General features: G+C 40.6%; 1 protein-coding gene and 1 long non-coding RNA gene across 7 annotated transcripts in view; one reads left to right on the top strand and one right to left on the bottom strand.

Annotated features, from left to right (window-relative positions):
- Positions 1–3,756: 3,756 nt before the first annotated feature.
- Positions 3,757–4,751, bottom strand: LOC123990333. Its single transcript, XR_006830631.1, has 3 exons — positions 4,518–4,751; positions 4,313–4,411; positions 3,757–3,816 (listed from the first exon to the last, which is right to left on the bottom strand). It is a non-coding gene; the product is annotated as an uncharacterized LOC123990333 (long non-coding RNA).
- A 1,336-nt stretch (positions 4,752–6,087) lies between these two features.
- The window catches only part of LOC123991387 (guanine nucleotide-binding protein G(olf) subunit alpha-like), a 66,513-nt gene continuing 53,851 nt past the window's right edge, over positions 6,088–18,749 (top strand). Inside the window, exons 1-4 of one of the 6 annotated variants that reach the window (XR_006830789.1) lie at positions 6,088–6,798; positions 15,940–16,012; positions 17,054–17,108; positions 17,293–17,412. Coding sequence is in view for 5 of the 6 variants with exons in the window: in XM_046292936.1 (XP_046148892.1) it covers positions 6,369–6,798; positions 15,940–16,012; positions 17,054–17,108; positions 17,293–17,412 (678 nt within the window). In the remaining variant the exon portion in view is untranslated. Of the gene's footprint in view, positions 6,799–14,903; positions 15,704–15,939; positions 16,013–17,053; positions 17,109–17,292; positions 17,413–18,749 lie in introns of those variants that run through there. The other 5 variants (XM_046292936.1, XM_046292937.1, XM_046292938.1 and 2 more) reach the window with 5 other exon arrangements.

Raw genomic sequence — 18,749 nt, 5'->3', positions numbered from 1 at the left:
TTGGAACTGTGTATTGAGAGGTCATAATGCCTTTAGGTTCTAGTTTACTGAGGTACATGAATACACCACACCAAAAGGTTGCTTTGACGGCTGTTTCAAAACAAATTTCCTACAATTCTACATTGATTTCTGTTCACTACTTTGTCAATTGATTTGATAGCATGTTTAATCGATGCAAATACATTCTATGAATTGATAGTTCACCTCTGTTTTTTATGAGCTTGTAGTATTGTAACCATGTGTTCCAGCTAATCAAAATCAACATTTATTTATGATACATTGTGTAAGCTACACAATACAAAGACATATCGACTGACAAATAAAGCTCTCCTCATAAACAGTGCAATGATATTAAGCTATGTATTTCCAATAGTCTTTAGTGTACAAACAGCTGTACAATGTAGACACAGACCTATTAGACTTTACTGCAAATGATTGTTTGTTCCTGAACTGGTCGAATGTCAGAGTTGTTATTCAGCACCACAAGTTGGTTCAACTTCTTTAATAACCTTTTATTGCAGTGGGCTAAATCAGGGTCACAAACGGCGACTCTTGGTATTCTTAAGCAAATCTACTTAAAAAAAAAACAAGACACCTGTACCATGTCAGATAGAGTTGAAATTGATCAAATGTCGAGTTTGCATCCCAAATATTACACTTTATATACATCACAGAAGACAGAAATATAACAAAACTGTTTGACATAGAAACACCAGATTTGCATCAGTTGTATTTTTTATAATCATTATTATTGATGAAATTCAGGAAAAATATGAATAACATTCCACCCATGAAGCTAAAGAGGGCGCTTTTGGTCAATGACTGCTGGAAAGGGATCTATATTGCGCAATCCTGACATTGTCCTTTCAGAACCCCCGAAGGGTGCTCCAACGGTTTTTAGAATAACACTCAAGACCTGCTGCCTACGCCTAACAGTCCTACTCATCACCTATTATTATTACTACAAATAGAAGATGATCACTTCTCACAATGCTGCTCGTTCAGTAAAGTTAGATCAAAGCTGAATCAATGTCTCACAAGGTCACACAACGACAAAATGAGTATTTTACATAACTGAATATAATAGCATAGTTAGTAGGCCTATAGCGTATTGTTAAACCCCCCCAAAAACACATACTTTTGAATGAGATTTTAGGATCTTTAGCGTGAGCCGAATAGTAGAAAAATAAGATAATGCGCCAAAACAGATTGTTGCCACTACGACGATGTCTGCTTTGATTTAAAACAAAAATACAAGAAAGGCTAAAAGTTTGTTAACATCATCTGCTCTCATTGGCTCACGAAACAGTAATTCATGAAGATGGACATTCATAGGCTGTTCCCATTAAACTAATCGAGATCAATCAAATGATTGGCATGTAGATGCAGTTCCCCCGGTAAAACGATTTACAGAGTGATTAAGGTCTATTTTGAAATGAGGTACGTAAATTAGGTGTTTGAGGGTATTACAAATAGACAATTTTCTTGTTGAGACAATGTGTGGGCACAGGCAGACGTTGCAATTGGAGGATGCATTTAATGCAAATTCTAAAGCAGGGCTGTCCAACGCCGTTTCTGTAGAGCCCTTTACAGCAGGGGTTTTCAACTAAAGCCAATTTATGCTTCATCTGGAAATGTGGTCGGAGGCTTCATGTGGAGGGTGTGACGCAATTTCGGAGCCTTTGGAGGCACGCAGAGGCCAAATCAAGCTCTGTACTGCATGGCGGTGTGCCTCTCAAATGTTGGAACAATGTGGAGGGCTCCATATAGCTCCGTATTGACATGACTGGTTGACTTGTAGGTGAGGGCAGGAGGTCCTGAATTAACAAACTCACTTCCTTGACAACAGCTCTGCTCCACAAAGCACAAGAAGTATGAATGCCCCGAGTTCTGCAGAGGCCATATCACTATAAATGCTGCACAGCCAATGCAGATGTCAGATTGATCATCCAGCACCTTTAAAAGGCTCTGCATGGTCAATCTGAAGTTTTCAGTGGTGTTACGTAGCTCTATTTGGCGTCGCGTCACACCATCCAGACGATGCCTCTGACCACATTTTCGGATCAAGCATAAATTGGCTTCAAAGGTACCATCCTGTAGGTTTTCATTCCAAGTCCAACCCTAATGTAGTGCAACTGATTCGAATAATTAGCTGGTTTATTAGATGAATCAGGTTAGTTACAACTGGGGTTGGAGTGAAAACCTACAGGAGGTTCTCACCTAGCAAAATGTCATTAAACAGATGTTGAAAAGATGACTATGCCCGACATATCCTATCGAGGTTTGATTTTGGTAGAAAGTCGAAAATGCATATTATTAATGTAATTGAAATAGGTACATGTCATGTCGTTGAAAAGACAACTATACAAAGATTTCCGCCTACGTTCGTTAAAATAAAAATATCAGGTCGTTGTTTCAAAAACGTAATTTCAAGGAATTTCCAAACACAGTATAAAAAAATGGTTATATGAACTACTTTATTAAGAATCATATGTTCCAGTATTTACAAACAGTATTTATTTACAACATACGAGTGCTAATTGTTTTTATTTCACTACTGAAGAAGCATGACTCAAATCACCTACTCATATTTCAAACAACCAGTGAAAAAAATATAAATATGCATTATTCCATGCCTCACCATTAAGTGTATTATTGCTAATAGATAGTAACAGAGTGGATTCCATTCAGTGTTGTATTTGATGTTGTAAAGTCGTGGCCAAAAGTTGAGAATGACAAATATTAATTTTCACAAAGTCTGCTGCCTCAGTTTGTATGATGTCAATTTGCATATACTCCAAAATGTTATGAAGAGTGATCAGATGAATTGCAATTAATAGCAAAGTCCCTCTTTGAATCCCACTGCATTTCAGCCCTGCCACAAAAGGACCAGCTGACATCATGTCAGTGATTCTCTCGTTAACACAGGTGTGAGTGTTGATGAGGACAAGGCTGGAGATCACTCTGTCATGCTGATTGAGTTCGATTAACAGACTGGAAGCTTCAAAAAGAGGGTGGTGCTTGGAATCATTGTTCTTCCTCTGTCAACCATGGTTACCCTCAAAGAAACATGTGCCATCATCATTGCTTTGCACAAAAGGGCTTCACAGGCAAGGATATTGCTGCCAGTAAGATTGCACCTAAATCAACCATTTATCGGATCATCAAGAACTTCAAGGAGAGCGGTTCAATTGTTGTGAAGAAGGCTTCAGGGCTCCAAGAAAGTCCAGCAAGAGCCAGGACCCTCTCCTAAAGTTGATTCAGCTCTGGGACCGGGGCACCACCAGTACAGAGCTTGCTCAGGAATGGCAGCTGTGAGTGCACCTACACGCACAGTGAGGTGAAGACTTTTGGAGGATGGCCTGGTGTCAAGAAGGGCAGCAAAGAAGCAACTTCTCTCCAGGAAAAACATCAGGGACAGACTGATATTCTGCAAAAGGTACAGGGATTGGACTGCTGAGGACTGGGGTAAAGACATTTTCTCTGATGAATCCCCTTTCCGATTGTTTGGGGCATCCGGAAAAAAACTTGTCCGGAGAAGACAAGGTGAGCGCTACCATCAGTCCTGTGTCATGTCAACAATAAAGCATCCTAAGACCATGCATGTGTTGAGTTGCTTCTAAGCCAAGGGAGTGGGCTCACTCACAATTTTACTTAAGAACAAATGAATCTGTTTCTATGTCAAACAGCCATGAATAAAGACTGGTACCAACACATCCTCAGAGCAACCTCTCCCAACCATCCAGGAACAGTTTGGTGACGAACAATGCCTTTTCCAGCATGATGGAGCACCTTGCCATAAGGCAAAAGTGACAACTAAGTGGCCCGGGGAACAAAACATAAATATTTTGGGTTAATTGACAGCATGCCAGGGCGGATTGCAGAGGTCTTGAAAAAGAAGGGTCAACACTGCAAATATTAACTCTTTGCATCAACTTAATGTAATTGTCAAAAATCCTTTGACACTTATGAAATGCATGTAACTACATTTCAGTATTCCATAGAGACATCTGACAAATATCTAAAGACACAGGGACCATACCCGGCCAAAATCAACGACATAGAAAAAAGAACATAGAAAAAAGAAGAGGAAAAGCCTTCTGTTTTTGTATGTTGTTTTTGGCCGGGTATGGTTCTCAATCAGGGACAGCTGTCTGTCGTTGTCTCTGATTGAGAACCATACTTAGGTAGCTCTTGCCCACATGGGTTTTGTGGGTAGTTTTGTCACCTTTCAGGACTGTTTCAATGTTCATTGTTTCACTTTTATTTTGTATTTCGTGTTCAGTTATATTAAATTAACATGGACACTTACCACGCTGCGTTTTGGTCCGATCTTAACTGTTCCTCAGATGAAGATCGTTACAAGCCATCTCAATTTGGTTGAGGTCGGGGGATGTGTTGGGTCATTGTCCTGTTGAAAAACAAATGATAGTTCTAAGCGCAAACCAGATGGGAAGACGTATCGCTGCAGAATGCTGTGGTAGCCATGCTGGTTGAATTATAAATACATCACTGACCGTATCTCCAGCAAAGCACCTCCACACCATAACAGCTTCTCCTCCATGCTTTACAGTGGGAAAAACACATTCAGAGATCCTCTGTTCACCCACACTGCGTCTCACAAAGACACAGCGGTTGGATCCAGAAATCTCCAATTTGAACTCCAGACCAAAAGGACAAATTTCCACCGGTCGAATGTCCATTGCTCGTGTTTCTTGGCCCAAGCAAGTCTCTTTTTCTTATTGGTGTCCTTTAGTGGTTTCTTTGCAGCAATTTGACCATGAAGGCCTGATTCACACAGTCTCCTCTGAACAGATGTTGAGATGTGTGTTACGTGAACTCTGTGGAGCATTTATTTGGGCTGTAATTTCTGAGGCTGGTAACTCTAATGAACTTATCCTCTGCAGCAGAGTGTCATGATCATCATGGGCAGAAGTGGACCAAAGCGCAGCGTTCATTCTATTTATAGAACGCAAACAACAAAACGACCGTGACGTTCTGCAGGGAAAAATAAGAACCCACAAATGAAAGAAGGAAAAGGACTGCCTAAGTATGATTCCCAATCAGAGACAATGATAGACAGCTGCCTCTGATTGGGAACCACACTGGCCAAAAAACAAAGAAATAGTAAACATAGAAATAAAAAAACTAGAATGCAAACCCTAGTCAAAAATAAGCAAAGATAAACGACAGTCCATCATTACTTTAAGACATGAAGGTCAGTAAAGTTACTGAGTTACCTCTGTGTCACACCCTGGCCATAGAGAAGTTTTTATCCTCTATTTTGGTTAGGCCAGTGTGTGACACTGTGAAGTGAAGTTGAAGTTGTTGTGAAGTGAAGTTGTTGCTGTGCTGCATGGCTAATGTGTGATCGTAAGAGGAGTAAATGGTGCTAATGGCTCAACGTCGCGTGTCCCTCTAGAACTTGTGCAGTAACGTTGTCAAAGAAGAAATGGCGTTTAAAATATCCAATTCAAATTGTTATAAATTAAGTTCTTAAATTGTGCACTCACAAGACGACAGGTTGTTTTCAGTCATATTCTGCCTGTCAGAACATCTGACAATTTAACAACATAAATACTATTTTAAGATTATTTTACTGTGGATATTTCCATTAAGCCACCATAATATAATCAATATAGGCAATGCAATAAATGGTTATTTCATGGATCTCGTGTTTTCAATGAGCACAGCAAGTTAGCGGATGAACTAAACATAGGCCAATTTGGGAAATAGCGGCCACGACGGATGGATCTGATAACGCCCATAATTCGATGTCCATGGATGTCATGTACTGACTGAGTGGGGTAGCTCTCCAGGAACAAGGTTGGAGAGCCCTGTTCTATAACGGCATGTCGTTCAATAGGCTACATCTGTAGGTACAAACTTTGATTGAGGGAATGATGGCATCATTTACATTTTTAAAAATGTAGCACTACACCACTGGATCCACTACCCCGCAGTACAGTCCCTGCTCCTGCAGGCGTTAAATTCGAACTGGGCTTGACTCCAGTGCGCATGTACTAATTGGCTCCTGAAACCGGAACTAGCAAGATGTCAGCCCCCACGAATCGCCGTATGCGACCATGAGTAGAGTACTTGAAAACAATGGTCGGCCATCTTGGAGGCTGTCTCTAGTTCTTATTATAGCTCAGCGGATCCAATTACGGGCTGACTCTCATTAACAGACGGGACAAAATGATAAATTGTCCAGAACCGTGATTAGATAACATCTCCAGTTGGAATTCCACACACATCACAGGGGAAATACCGCAATGAGTACAGGAGGACAGGTATCATCTCTTGAGGAATTTTATTATTTTCATCTGAATTATTCGTTTCCAATTTACTAAGGAACCATCACGACAATGGGACTGTGCTATAGCCTGCGTCCTAGTCTTGACGAACCCGGTGATACCGAGCAGCCGGCGGACACCTCTATACCGTTACGCTCCAAGGACCTTGATCACGAGGATACAGAGGCATATAATGACATGTCACCTTGCCGTCGTTGTTTGTGCCACCGCAGGGGCCCTGGCAAAGGCAAACCATTTGCGGGGGATGCCCGTCGAGGGGACACGACTGACGGCGTGCCCATACAGAATGGGGGCGGTGGTGGAGCAGACCGCAGCCAGCGACAGCAATTGTTGCAGAAAACGCTCAGCAAACAGAAAAACCGGGACAAAAAGTTATCGGAGGAGGCCAAAAAACAGGCGAAGAAAGTCAGTAAACATATCGATCTAACTCTGAAGGAGCAACATCGGGAATACGAGCAGATTCATCGTCTGCTTTTACTTGGTAGGTGGGAGATGGTAAGGTTGGGTCCAATAAATTGACCAGCCAAGTGCTCTTGTGTATCACAGTTCAGACCTGAAATAACTTTTCCCGCATTTAACATTTCATTTCGGGTGTCATGACTTAAGTCAGGTGCGAACGGAAGGCTGTATGCAGGGTAGGCTTATGAGGTATGCTATCTTATCCTTCTGCAATCAACGTGCCACAAATTCAAACAAATGAGATATGATTTGACTATATTAGCTCTATCAAATGGAACAGAATAGACGTGTGAGTAGTTTCTGCCTATTGTATCCGCATATCGATAATCAACCCTGTGCACAGTCCGCGCGCAATCAAGATATGGTAAACGTCTCGGGCAATTAATGCACGGGCCCTTTCTAACACGTGGTGTCTTGATGGTCACCAGGCTTATGGTTACTAGTTCTCCTCTACCAATTAATGAGTCTGTTATATTCAAATTATGTAGCCTACCAGTGATGTACTTGGAGTTAAATGTAACAAGCCTACATAATGCAAAGGGGGTCATCGTTATCAGTGCACCAATGCTGTACAAGAGGCAACAGAACATAAAGAAACACTTCACCCAGCAACTTCAAATAATATTTTTAGTCCCTAAAGCCCATAAAGATTATAATTATTCCCTGAAGAGGTAGCAGACTTATATTGACCATGCATATGGTTTAGCCTAGTGGTTAGAGCATTGGGCCAGTAACTGAAAAGTTGCTGGATCGAATTCCCAAGCTGACAAGGTAAAAATCTTTATTAAAAAAATATATATATATTTAACTACTGCAAGTCAGTAAAGAACAAATTCTTATTTACTATGACAGCCTAGGAACAGTGGGTTAACTGCCTTGTTCAGGGGCAGAATGACATATTTTTACCTTGTCAGCTCTGGGATTCAATCTAGCAACCTCTTGGTTACTGACCCAATGCTTGAACCACTAGGCTACCTGCCGCCCCTGAACAAGGCAGTTAACCCACTGTTCCTAGGCTGTCATTGTAAATATGAATTTGTTCTTAAGCCTAGTAAAATGATTATTATTTTTTAAATATAAGGCTCAGGGTTTCCCCTATATTCATTTAGCAGCGACGGGCCGCCACTCCCAAAAATATGATAATTGTTTGTAGAATTGCAAAAATAACAACTTGCGATACAGGCATTTGGAACATCGCGCTAAAACATATATTTAATTAATTTGAATGTATTTCCCAGCCCTAGATTACAACATGTGTGCCACTTTGAAAGTATTTCAAACTTAATTTAAAACCAAAGTTGATCACAAGACTACTGTAGCCTACCACATGCATCCACACAGATACTTTCATCTAGTCGCATGTATTCCAAATCAAGCATGGAATCAGTGCTTTCTAACAATGTCACTATGACAGCCCCTTGTGTAACCTAGCCTGGTCCCAGATCTGTTTTGTGAAGTCTTGCCTCAATGTGACAATGACCATATAGGAGTTGGCAAGACTGCACTAACAGATCTGGGACCAGATTATGTTTAACTGTCACAGTGGTAGTATCTCAGCATTCCAAAATCTAGTTTATTAAAGACCAAGAGGTACACATCAAATACTGCTTAACTAGCAATGGTAACTAGCAGTGGTAGTAGGCCCAGTGAATGTAACCAGCAAGTGTCCTGGAACATCAGTCAGTTCCCCTTATAACCTCAGATGGTGTCTAGATTTCAAATGAGGGTAGCAATCTGTATTTGCTGTTTTTGAGTCAAAAAGTAATTTGTTTGTCCAATGACAGAATGATCTTTTTATTGACAGCAGGCAGTAAAATCAGAACATACTTGCTGACCATAACACTCACAACTATCACATGATATTCATGTTATTATACAGTGTAAGCTGTAGCAGTTTACTGCTGAAATGACAAGTACACTAGATTTGACACCATTCCTCTGCTTTTTATTTGGAAGGGAAGTCGAAGGAAGGTGACAACTTCACTTAGGGTTATATGACTGGCGCCTAGCAACCAGCGGTATCAGGGTGTGTGTTAGTCTAAGGAATTTAACGTTTAGGTAGGTCGGAGGTGATCGGAGCTAACAGTCAGGTAATGTTTTGACCATGTCAGATTCAGAACAGCATCAGCACTGATTCTAAACAAAAGTGAGTGCGTTATTCACAGTCGCACTGAGGCATCCTATTTAGAATGTCAGTCAGTTTGCCACGGTAGTTTAGTTTTATTAAAAGGCAATCGAAGTTTTAGACCTACCAATGACAATTTCTTTGAATGATTACATAAAAGACAATCAGCATCTTCTTGCGTAACCTTCAATCATCCTGAAGTATTTCAGCATTCTTGATGGAAGCTAATCATCATTGGGAGCACAGGCAGGCATCATATGCCCAACACTCATCTGCTACATAACCCTTTCCACACTACTGAGCCAAGCTGAGCCAAACCAAGCTGAGCCAAACCAAGCTGAGCCAAACCAAGCTGAGCCAAACCAAGCTGAGCCAAACCAAGCTGAGCCAAACCAAGCTGAGCCAAACCAAGCTGAGCCAAACCAAGCTGAGCCAAACCAAGCTGAGCCAAACCAAGCTGGACTGTGCAGGCCTGGTTATGTATTCACCATAGTTGCTGGAACTGGACAATGTGAAAAGAAAACATCACAGTATGGTTTGTGTCGGCATAAAAGTGTGAAAATGGTACGTGACCTGTTCGTAGTTAGTTTGCTGCTATCCAATCTCTGGGCTACCCTATGTGCATCTGAACCAATGTTCAACCCCCACATGTCATTTCAGGTGGGGGACCAAGGCCTCCAAAGCAGCCTCTGGGGAAAACGGACAGAATTTTGGACACACACACACAGACACACAGACAGAGAGAGAGAGAGAGGCGTGTCCAGATCACACCATACACTTGCCCTGGCAGGTAGTATCACAATTCTACAAATATGAATACTATATTTTGCTCCTGCTGTCTATAACCAAATAAGGGCTGAGATAATTCGGATTAGTTCTATTCTCTCCTTGACCAACAACTCCTAATTCTTCTACTGTATGCACGTCTCATCCCATCTTATGATATCCTGTTTATTGAGAGTGAGGTCCATCCTTGTGTCAAGTTGCCATATATAGAAGCAAGTGGGAATAGTCCAAAGTCTGTGCTATTTTTGCAGCCGGTCCGTCCCATAAACCCTTCACCATCTCATGGCCTGATTATGGCAGCCACGTTTTCAGGTATTGGGATGTTTAATTTCTGGGATGGCCAATGATAAGAGATAGAGGGGAAGGCTTTACCTTAGAGCACCATATGTTCATTGATTATTCATACAGCACATATCCCTTAGTTATGAGAATGGAAGTTTGAGTTCAAGTGGTGTGTGTGTGTGTGTACATACAAGTGTGTGTATACCTGTGAGTGTGGTCGAGCAAGTTCGTGAGGCAGTAAAGGGAAGCGTGTACAGTGTTACATGTCTCTGTGTGCATGTTAGTTTGTGTGGTTTCTGCATGCTAAGTGGCAGGTTGGCTCTGTTATCATTCCATATCAGAGCAGCAGTGAGGGGCACAGAGTGAGGGAGACACTCCAGGAGGCTATTTTTAGCCCATATTCAGATAGAATCTGGGTTACGGAATTTCAAGAAATGGAACCGAGATGCTCTCAAGCAGGTTCCGGTTCTATCCAAATATGCAAATGTTCTGAGGTCAGTGGGAAAATATCCTACGCCCTCAAGTAGCTGTGATTCACCTGAATAGATATAGCGGCCATCTTTTGAAAATGTAACACTAAAGTCATATACATTGCATTTAACCTTCTAAGTGAGTAAGAAATCTACAATGGAGAGCTCTTAAAGATGTGATATCTTCAGGGTTAGGGTAGCCAATCAGTTCTGTTCCTCCCATTTTCACCTAAGTGTCATATTCATTAAGGATCATTCTGAGGTAAGAACATGCCGTGTGAAAAGACCAAACATGTCCCCAAAAGGTTTTATCTAAAGTACCAGTCAAAAGTTTGGACACATCTACTCATTCAAGGGTTGTTCTTTATTTGTACTATTTTCTACATTGTAGAATAATAGTGAAGACATCAAAACTATAAAGTAACACATATGGAATCATGTAGTAACCAAAAAAGTGTTATATATCTGACATTCTTAAAAGTAGCCACCCCTTGATGATGATAGCTTTGTACACTCTTGACATTCTCTCAACCAGTTTCAATTAACAGGTGTGCCTTGTTAAAAGTTAATTTTTGCAATTTCCTCCTTAATGTGTTTGAGCCAATAAGTTGTGTTGTGATAAGGTATGGTTGTTATACAGAAGGTAGCCCTATTTGGTAAAATTATATATTATGGCAAGAACAGCTCAAGTAAGCAAAGAGAAACAGAACAGTCCATCATTATTTTAAGTCAATCCGGGAAAATTTAGTTACATTTTTGTGTACATCGTTCAAGCCTTGGTGGCATTTCTGTTTGGTAATAGGAAAAATAGAACTATCATTCTATTTACATTTTGGTCAGCAGACACTGGTCAGGTTATTGGGACAAAACCCTAACTACTGATCTCTTCTAACATCCTTTAATGTTCCTTGACGGCAACGTCCCTAATCCGTTTTCTCCCTCAGTCACTAGACCAGTAGATCTGACCTGGGAATTTCCTCAACCGGAGAATATGATTCACTATATAGAGTGCCAAAGTCAGTAGCCAAACATCTGCTGGTTACACTTAACTGGAGACATAAGTTACAAGGGTTACATATTGCTTTTATAATTGTGATGTAACAGATTTCATTTTTTTTTGGGGGGGGGGGGGGGGGCATTTTTGTGTTTGTCAACTGACTCATCAGATAAAATGTCACGAGGTCAGCAAATTGGTTATCGTTAAACCTTGGCTTATTTCCAACTGTTTAAAAGCTGATACCAGTCCAGCATCCAGATATATTTATGACATCCGTTACATAATTACCACGACATGTAGCTCTTTCTACAAGGGTTCAAGTCAAGGTGACTTAATTATGGTGTGCCATTTGTAAAGATATGTCATTCCTGGGAATGGTTTCACTTGCACAGTCCTGTGTCCAACTCTGGCCAGACAGTGGTGGTGATGACCTCATCAGACCTCTCTTACACCTACTATTATCTGGGGAGAAAATGTGCGTCCTGTTTTCTGGCCATATTTTTACTCTCGCTTTCTAAATTGGGCCCCACCGTCCTGCGGATACTAGCACGGGGCTGTCCAGTGGGATTTGAAAGTTCATCTCGAACAAAAAAACAAAACGAAAGATCACACACCAGGAATGTGTGACAAAGGACAGTAATATCCCAAACTCACTCATTTTGGCCACTTGCCTACTGACAGACTGCACTGTTTTTAGCATACTGACAGACTGCACTGTTTTTAGCCTACTGACAGACTGCACTGTTTTTAGCCTACTGACAGACTGCACTGTTTTTAGCCTACTGACAGACTGCACTGTTTTTAGCCTACTGACAGACTGCACTGTTTTTAGCCTGCTGACAGACTGCACTGTTTTTAGCCTGCTGACAGACTGCACTGTTTTTAGCCTGCTGACAGACTGCACTGTTTTTAGCCTGCTGACAGACTGCACTGTTTTTAGCCTGCTGACAGACTGCACTGTTTTTAGCCTGCTGACAGACTGCACTGTTTTTAGCCTGCTGACAGACTGCACTGTTTTTAGCCTGCTGACAGACTGCACTGTTTTTAGCCTGCTGACAGACTGCTCTTCTCATAGATGCACTCTCAACTCGCTTTTGCAATTTGCAAGTTTACCTGATCAATAGTAACCTGCAGATCTCCTGGGTCGAGTAGGGCACACCGTAGCGAAGTGTTTTGGGAAAAGAAGTCCAATAAGTAACGCAAATTTTGGTTAAGTCTAGTTTTCAAGATGTTTTCTTCCATTTGGTGCCCAAAGAATATGACCCTGTACTGGGCCTGTTGGGAATCTCATATGGATTAGAATTGGTTAGCATTCCAGACATCTTCTTAATCTCTAACCATCTCTGTGTACTCACTGGAAACAGAATGAATGCACCTGACTAAAGATAGACTAGAAAACAGGTTTCTAGTCTAAGGTAGGCTATGACCTGAAGATACATCAACCTCATACCCAATACATTTTTATCCAGTGAACAAGGGGGGGGGAGTCATACAGTCATGGCTCTCTAGTAAAGGACCCCTGTTTTTCTTGACCATTCTCTTGTAAATGCACATTGGCATCATGCATGCACACACATTGAAGTGTAGTATTCATGAAAACCACAAGAGGGAGACAAAGGCCAATGTAAGACAACATGCAATGTGCTGATTTACATTGACACTGGCATTAAATAGATGTGTTTTGTTACTTACCTTCTTGTGTCAAACAGGAAAAGAACTTGGGCACCGTAGCTCACATAGTTGTATCGAAAAAGGTGACAAAAAAAAACAAAATGAGAGACAGCTAAGATTGTCTTTACTCCCCATGGCCACTGTAGGGAGACATGACTCACTTCTGAATACATCTCTCAACAGTGCACTCAACCAACACACATTAACAGTTCGGAAGCTCAGCGGACTACATTTGCATCCAGAGGTGCTGGACACTGGTCAACTCACCCTATAAGATCACATTTGCATCTTGTTTTCATATTTTTTTTTTTTGGGTACTGGAAAATCTTTCAATTGTTCTGGAGGCTGTAACGTTCTCTCCATTGACACGTCACTACAGATAACCATCTGTTCTCACGGTTGACCGTTTTCCTCACACTATTTTTGGTTTCATCCATGTTTTAATATGAGGGCTGACGTTTTGGAAATCAATCGTTTTGGAAATCGGGTTCAATCAATGTAATTAATTCGAGTCCTTCTGAGTCTAGTTTGCCACTGAAACGGTCAAACGCATCTACCCCACTTACTTCAGATCACAAAGTACTACTTTAAGCAGTGTACCCGTTGTCTTTTCGATTAGTTCACTACATTTTATTGGGGTTTGAAAGGACTTCATTAGTGATTCATTTCTCCAACGAATTGCTTTCCTTTGAGGATGGCTTTTATTGGTAGTCAGAACATTTGTCTGTTCATCCAACCTACCCTTAAAATGACCCAGAAAGCTCCTCCATCCTATCATATTGCGAGGTTGTCTTGGGCTCTCACTCACTACATGGATATCTGCTAGGACATAGACACTGATATGCAAACTCCAACTTGTTTGGATATATTTGCATTATGTCTTTTTCCTCAAAGGTTGAGGTGCTTTTCTGTTATAGTCAACCTTTTACTTTCTTTACTATTTATTATAGTTTGACATTTTGTTTTGCTACAGATTGAAAATAATATACAGTAGTAGGATATAGGAGGCCTATGCCAAGTTAATACTTCAGAGAACTTTGAGTAGCAGCCTACTATACTTTTGTTTTGTTATTTGTTCAGATTTTGTATCTGTTTATCATTTGGTCTCGTAATTTCAATATGGTTTGTGTGATATCAAGGATCCTTGGGACGTCCCTACCCTAATCGCTAACCTTATCCCCTACCTATATCCGTTCCATAACCCTTCCCGCGGGGGAAAAAAGAGACGAAATTACCTTGACTTTTTCCAAATCCAATCAGTTTTCCACGTGAGTTAATTTAACCATTTGAAATTACGACTCCAATAGGGTAGGGATTCCAATAGGGTAGGGATTCCAATAGGGTAGGGATTCCAATAGGGTAGGGATTCCAATAGGGTAGGGATTCTGTATAGTGTGCAGACCTGTCTGGTCGCGCGCTCTTGTTTAGCTCCATTTACCGGTGTTTGCGGGTACCAGTGAAATGATTTACGCGCGTGAAGTGTATAAGGGAAACTATTTGTGGAAAACGCCATCAAAGTGTCTGGTGCATCTTCTATTCTAGGTAGCTTATTCAATAATAAGACTAATATAAACACGTTTTTGGAAACTATATTTAACTATATCAATTACCTTTAAAAAAAATGCTGAACATTCATTAGGCTGTCAATACATTCAACAAGGCTTTGAATTATTCTCGTGTTATTATAGCCAATGTTTTTAATAGTGTAAATATGTAGGCTATATGTAAATACATGATATCATTAACATAATATATAGACCCGCCCATTAAAGAACTAAAGTGAAGCCAATGCCCCTCTATAACAGAGAGAGGAAGGCACATCTAGAAATCATATCAACGGGTAGTCTTAACTTTCCCTGGGGCCCCCATCCTTTTGAAGAGCGAGCTTTTGACGCACATTTACTAGATTAACGTAGTCTGTTCTTTTTGTTTGTTCTACCGGTATAAATCAAGATAAGATCGTCGATTATTTTTTTTGTTTTGTTTGTTGTTAAACTGGATATTCAAACACTGGTATGGTGGCGCGCGCTTTGAGGTGTTTCTTTTTCGGTTCTGTGTGACTTCCTGGTGCTACAGAGAGAGGCAGTGCTGAGTTAAAAAGACAGAAACACAAACAGCATTTTAGAAAGGAAAAATAGAGAGTGGGAAGCAGGAGCGAGAGAGAGGAGCAGTTGGCTGGCTTCCAGATTCAGCCCCGCTCCACTCTTTGCATATTTATGAAATTAATGTATATTTTTATTCTATTTATGATGCACATATTTATTAGAATCGACTGAATCTACTGGATTGGGTTTGACAAGGGGTTAAAACGAAATTGTAACGGGAAGGTTTTTCTCTGAGCGACGGAGAAGTGGCGCACGGATTTATCGCCCCATTTGTTCTCATTTTATATTGAAAGAAGGATTTACATTAGCTGTTATTTTATACGTTCTGTTTACGAGAAGAGGTCAGCGGAAGATGGGTTGTTTGGGCAACAGCAAGACTGAAGATCAACGCATCGATGAAAAGGCACAAAGAGAAGCGAATAAAAAAATCGAGAAACAATTACAAAAGGAAAGACAAGCATATAAAGCCACACATCGACTGCTTTTATTGGGTAAGGTCCAGAAGGTGGATTTGATAAATGATATGTATCATGTATGTTTTCAGAGATTCGCACCCCAGCCCACATACGTTGACAGGTATCGCAAGCGAGCGCTGACTGAATCTTCAGATGGATTGTAGCCTAATTCTCATGGATTTTAAACACCAGCATATGCGGCACCCAATTATATTTTAATATTTTAGTGATAGCTCCAGGTCCTTATGCTAGATCTGTGTTTTATGTCGAAGGGGCTGGAGAGTCTGGGAAAAGCACGATTGTCAAGCAGATGCGGATTCTGCACGTCAATGGCTTTAACGCAGAGTAAGTACACGTTATTTCATATATTTGACCGCATTTACGTGCCAAATGTTGACGTATTCCTATTCTATGTGGATACTGTTGTGTATTAGAATATGTTTTATTGTGGTCATTTCAATTTGTTCCATGCGAGAGAAGAAAATGACCGAGTGTTGGGTAGACGTTTCTTTGCGCTGTAGCACTGCAGTGTCCATCGGGAGTCATCGGGCCCAATGATTATAACAACAGCATGGCGACCAGCCTGCTATGTCCAACTGATTTCTAATAGCTGTCACAGAGATAAAGACGTCATATTCTGTGTGCCAAAACACTGCCAGGTAAATGTTAGTTGCTATTACATAATGCGCAAGCCAACAAAAAAACATCTAAAAACTGAATTCATTGGCAGAAAAAACGGTTATACAAAAGTAACGTGTGCAGTGGTATTTTACAACGATGCTGAAACAATGTATCTAAGCCTTTCAATGGCCTATAATATCCAATCAAGACTTGGTTACATTATCGTTTGATTTGGTTACATTGTAGTATAGTATTATGTAGAGGTCTAATTAATACGTTTTTTGAAAATCTGTCCCCTATTTATATATATATAATAAAATCGTTGATATTATTTCAGCAAATGGACCAAGATGCATACAGTCAATGCGTAAAGTCCATCCACTTTTGTTGCTGAATGGGACAAATCTCTCTGAATGTTGGTCTAGTGCTAACAGTCCACTGAATCAACTTGTTTCAAAATGACGTTGAACAAACGTGGAATAGACGTTTAAATATTGTCTGTGCCCAGTGGGAGGCTATTGTAATAGTATCAAAAAGTAAACTTTCAAATAATATTTTAGCACATTACATAATTACTGTTAATTTACAAATGGTAAGTATGACCAAACAACCTATCAAGGCCTCTGATGGTTTGCATTAGTGGTCTGTGAGACCTCTTCTTTCTACAGGAAAGCATAAATGTTCCTTTCATGAATCCAGTGATCACTTTTCCACTATTCATTAATGCCCAACAATCCTAATTCTGTATGTTGTTTCTCCACCCAGAGAAAAAAAACAGAAGGTCCTGGACATCCGGAAAAATGTGAAGGATGCCATTGTGGTAAGTTGTAGGCTGTATGTAGCCTACTCAAATAAAAAGGTGATGTGCTGAGATTTGTATGATATAATGTACATGGTCACACCCTCTGAGATTTGTTTCCTGCAATCCCATTTGACTGATAGACTGGCTTTTCCCCATGTATCCGGCTTGATGTCTGTGTTTTTTGTTTTTATCTGCTTTGTAGACGGTAGTTTCGGCGATGAGCACGTTAATACCCCCAGTTCCAATAGGTAACCCAGCGAACGAGTCCAGAATTGACTACATCAAAAGTATAGCACCTCTCTCGGACTTCGACTACACAGAGGTAAGGGGCGACCGTCTGTCAAACTCTGACTGATCTGTACATGCATACATACATGCATACATACATAGAGAGATATCTTTACAGTTGTTAATATGGCACACACCCTGAGAAGCAACCTCAATGCATTGATCAGGTCTTTGCTATTCATATATTCACAGTGTATCCAACTCTGATTGAATTTATACATTCAGTGGACAATCAAATACCAATGTTGTCTAAGTCTATTTGTAGTCAGGTTGTTCAAATTGGAGTCTGTTTAAATGCTGATGTCAAACATACGGTGACTATAAAAAAAAGTTATCTAAAAAAATAAATAGCCACATTCACTAGTGTCCACTAGCTCCATTTGCAATTTCTTCTTGGAGGAAACAACGAGAAGCGAGGGATTTTACATTTATTCTGAGAAATGTTCAGATCCTATATACAAAGGATGAGTCCATTCAAAACCATCACCTACTGGGACATAAGCTATATGATTAGGCAATTTAGAAATGAATGAACCATGGCAGGGTATATTTAAAAAAAGTTGTAAATGCTTTATTAAATTGTGAAATATGTATGATTACCTGAGCTCTGCAACACGTTCTGCAAACACCCAGTAGTAAAGCCACGGCGGAATTACCTTAGATGATTTTTTAAAACTTTGGATTTGATTGAAAGGACCTGACGTGGGCAAATAGATGTCATTACTTCTGGTGTTTGCTTCCAGTGATATCTCCCAGCTATGAATAGAATTTTATGAGTACACAATAAAACATATACTTTGCTATATTTGACTGCCTGGAAATATACACTACATGACCAAAATGATGTAGACGCCTGCTCGTCAAAGATTGATTCCAAAATCATGGGCATTAATATGGAGTTGGTCCCCCCTTTGCTGTTATAACAGCCTCCACTCTTCTGGGAAGGCTTTCCACAAGATGTTGACACATTGCTGAGGGGACTTGCGTCCATTCAGCCACAAGAGCGTTAGTGAGGTCTGCACTGGTGTTGGGTGATTAGGCCTGGCTCACAGTCGGCGTTCCAATCCTTCCCAAAGGTGTTCGATGGGGTTGACATCAGGGCTCTGTGAAGTCCAGTAAAGTTCTTCCACAGCGATGACAAACCATGGACCTTGCTTTGTGCATGGGGGGCATTGTCATGCTGAAACAGGAAAGGGCCTTCTCCAAACTGTTGCCACAAAGTTAAAGCACAGAATTGCCGTATGCTATAGTGTTAAGATTTTCCTGCACTGGAACTAAGGGGTGTAGCCCAAACCATGAAAAACATGAAAAACAGACTGAGACTATTATTCCTCCTCCCGCCAAACTTTACAGTTGGCACTATGGCATGTA

The sequence above is a fragment of the Oncorhynchus gorbuscha genome, linkage group LG12 (genome assembly GCF_021184085.1).
Source record: "Oncorhynchus gorbuscha isolate QuinsamMale2020 ecotype Even-year linkage group LG12, OgorEven_v1.0, whole genome shotgun sequence".
Taxonomy (NCBI): domain Eukaryota; kingdom Metazoa; phylum Chordata; class Actinopteri; order Salmoniformes; family Salmonidae; genus Oncorhynchus; species Oncorhynchus gorbuscha.
The sequence above is the reverse complement of the archived record's forward strand: the minus strand, read 5'-3'. Positions and strand labels throughout refer to the sequence as shown.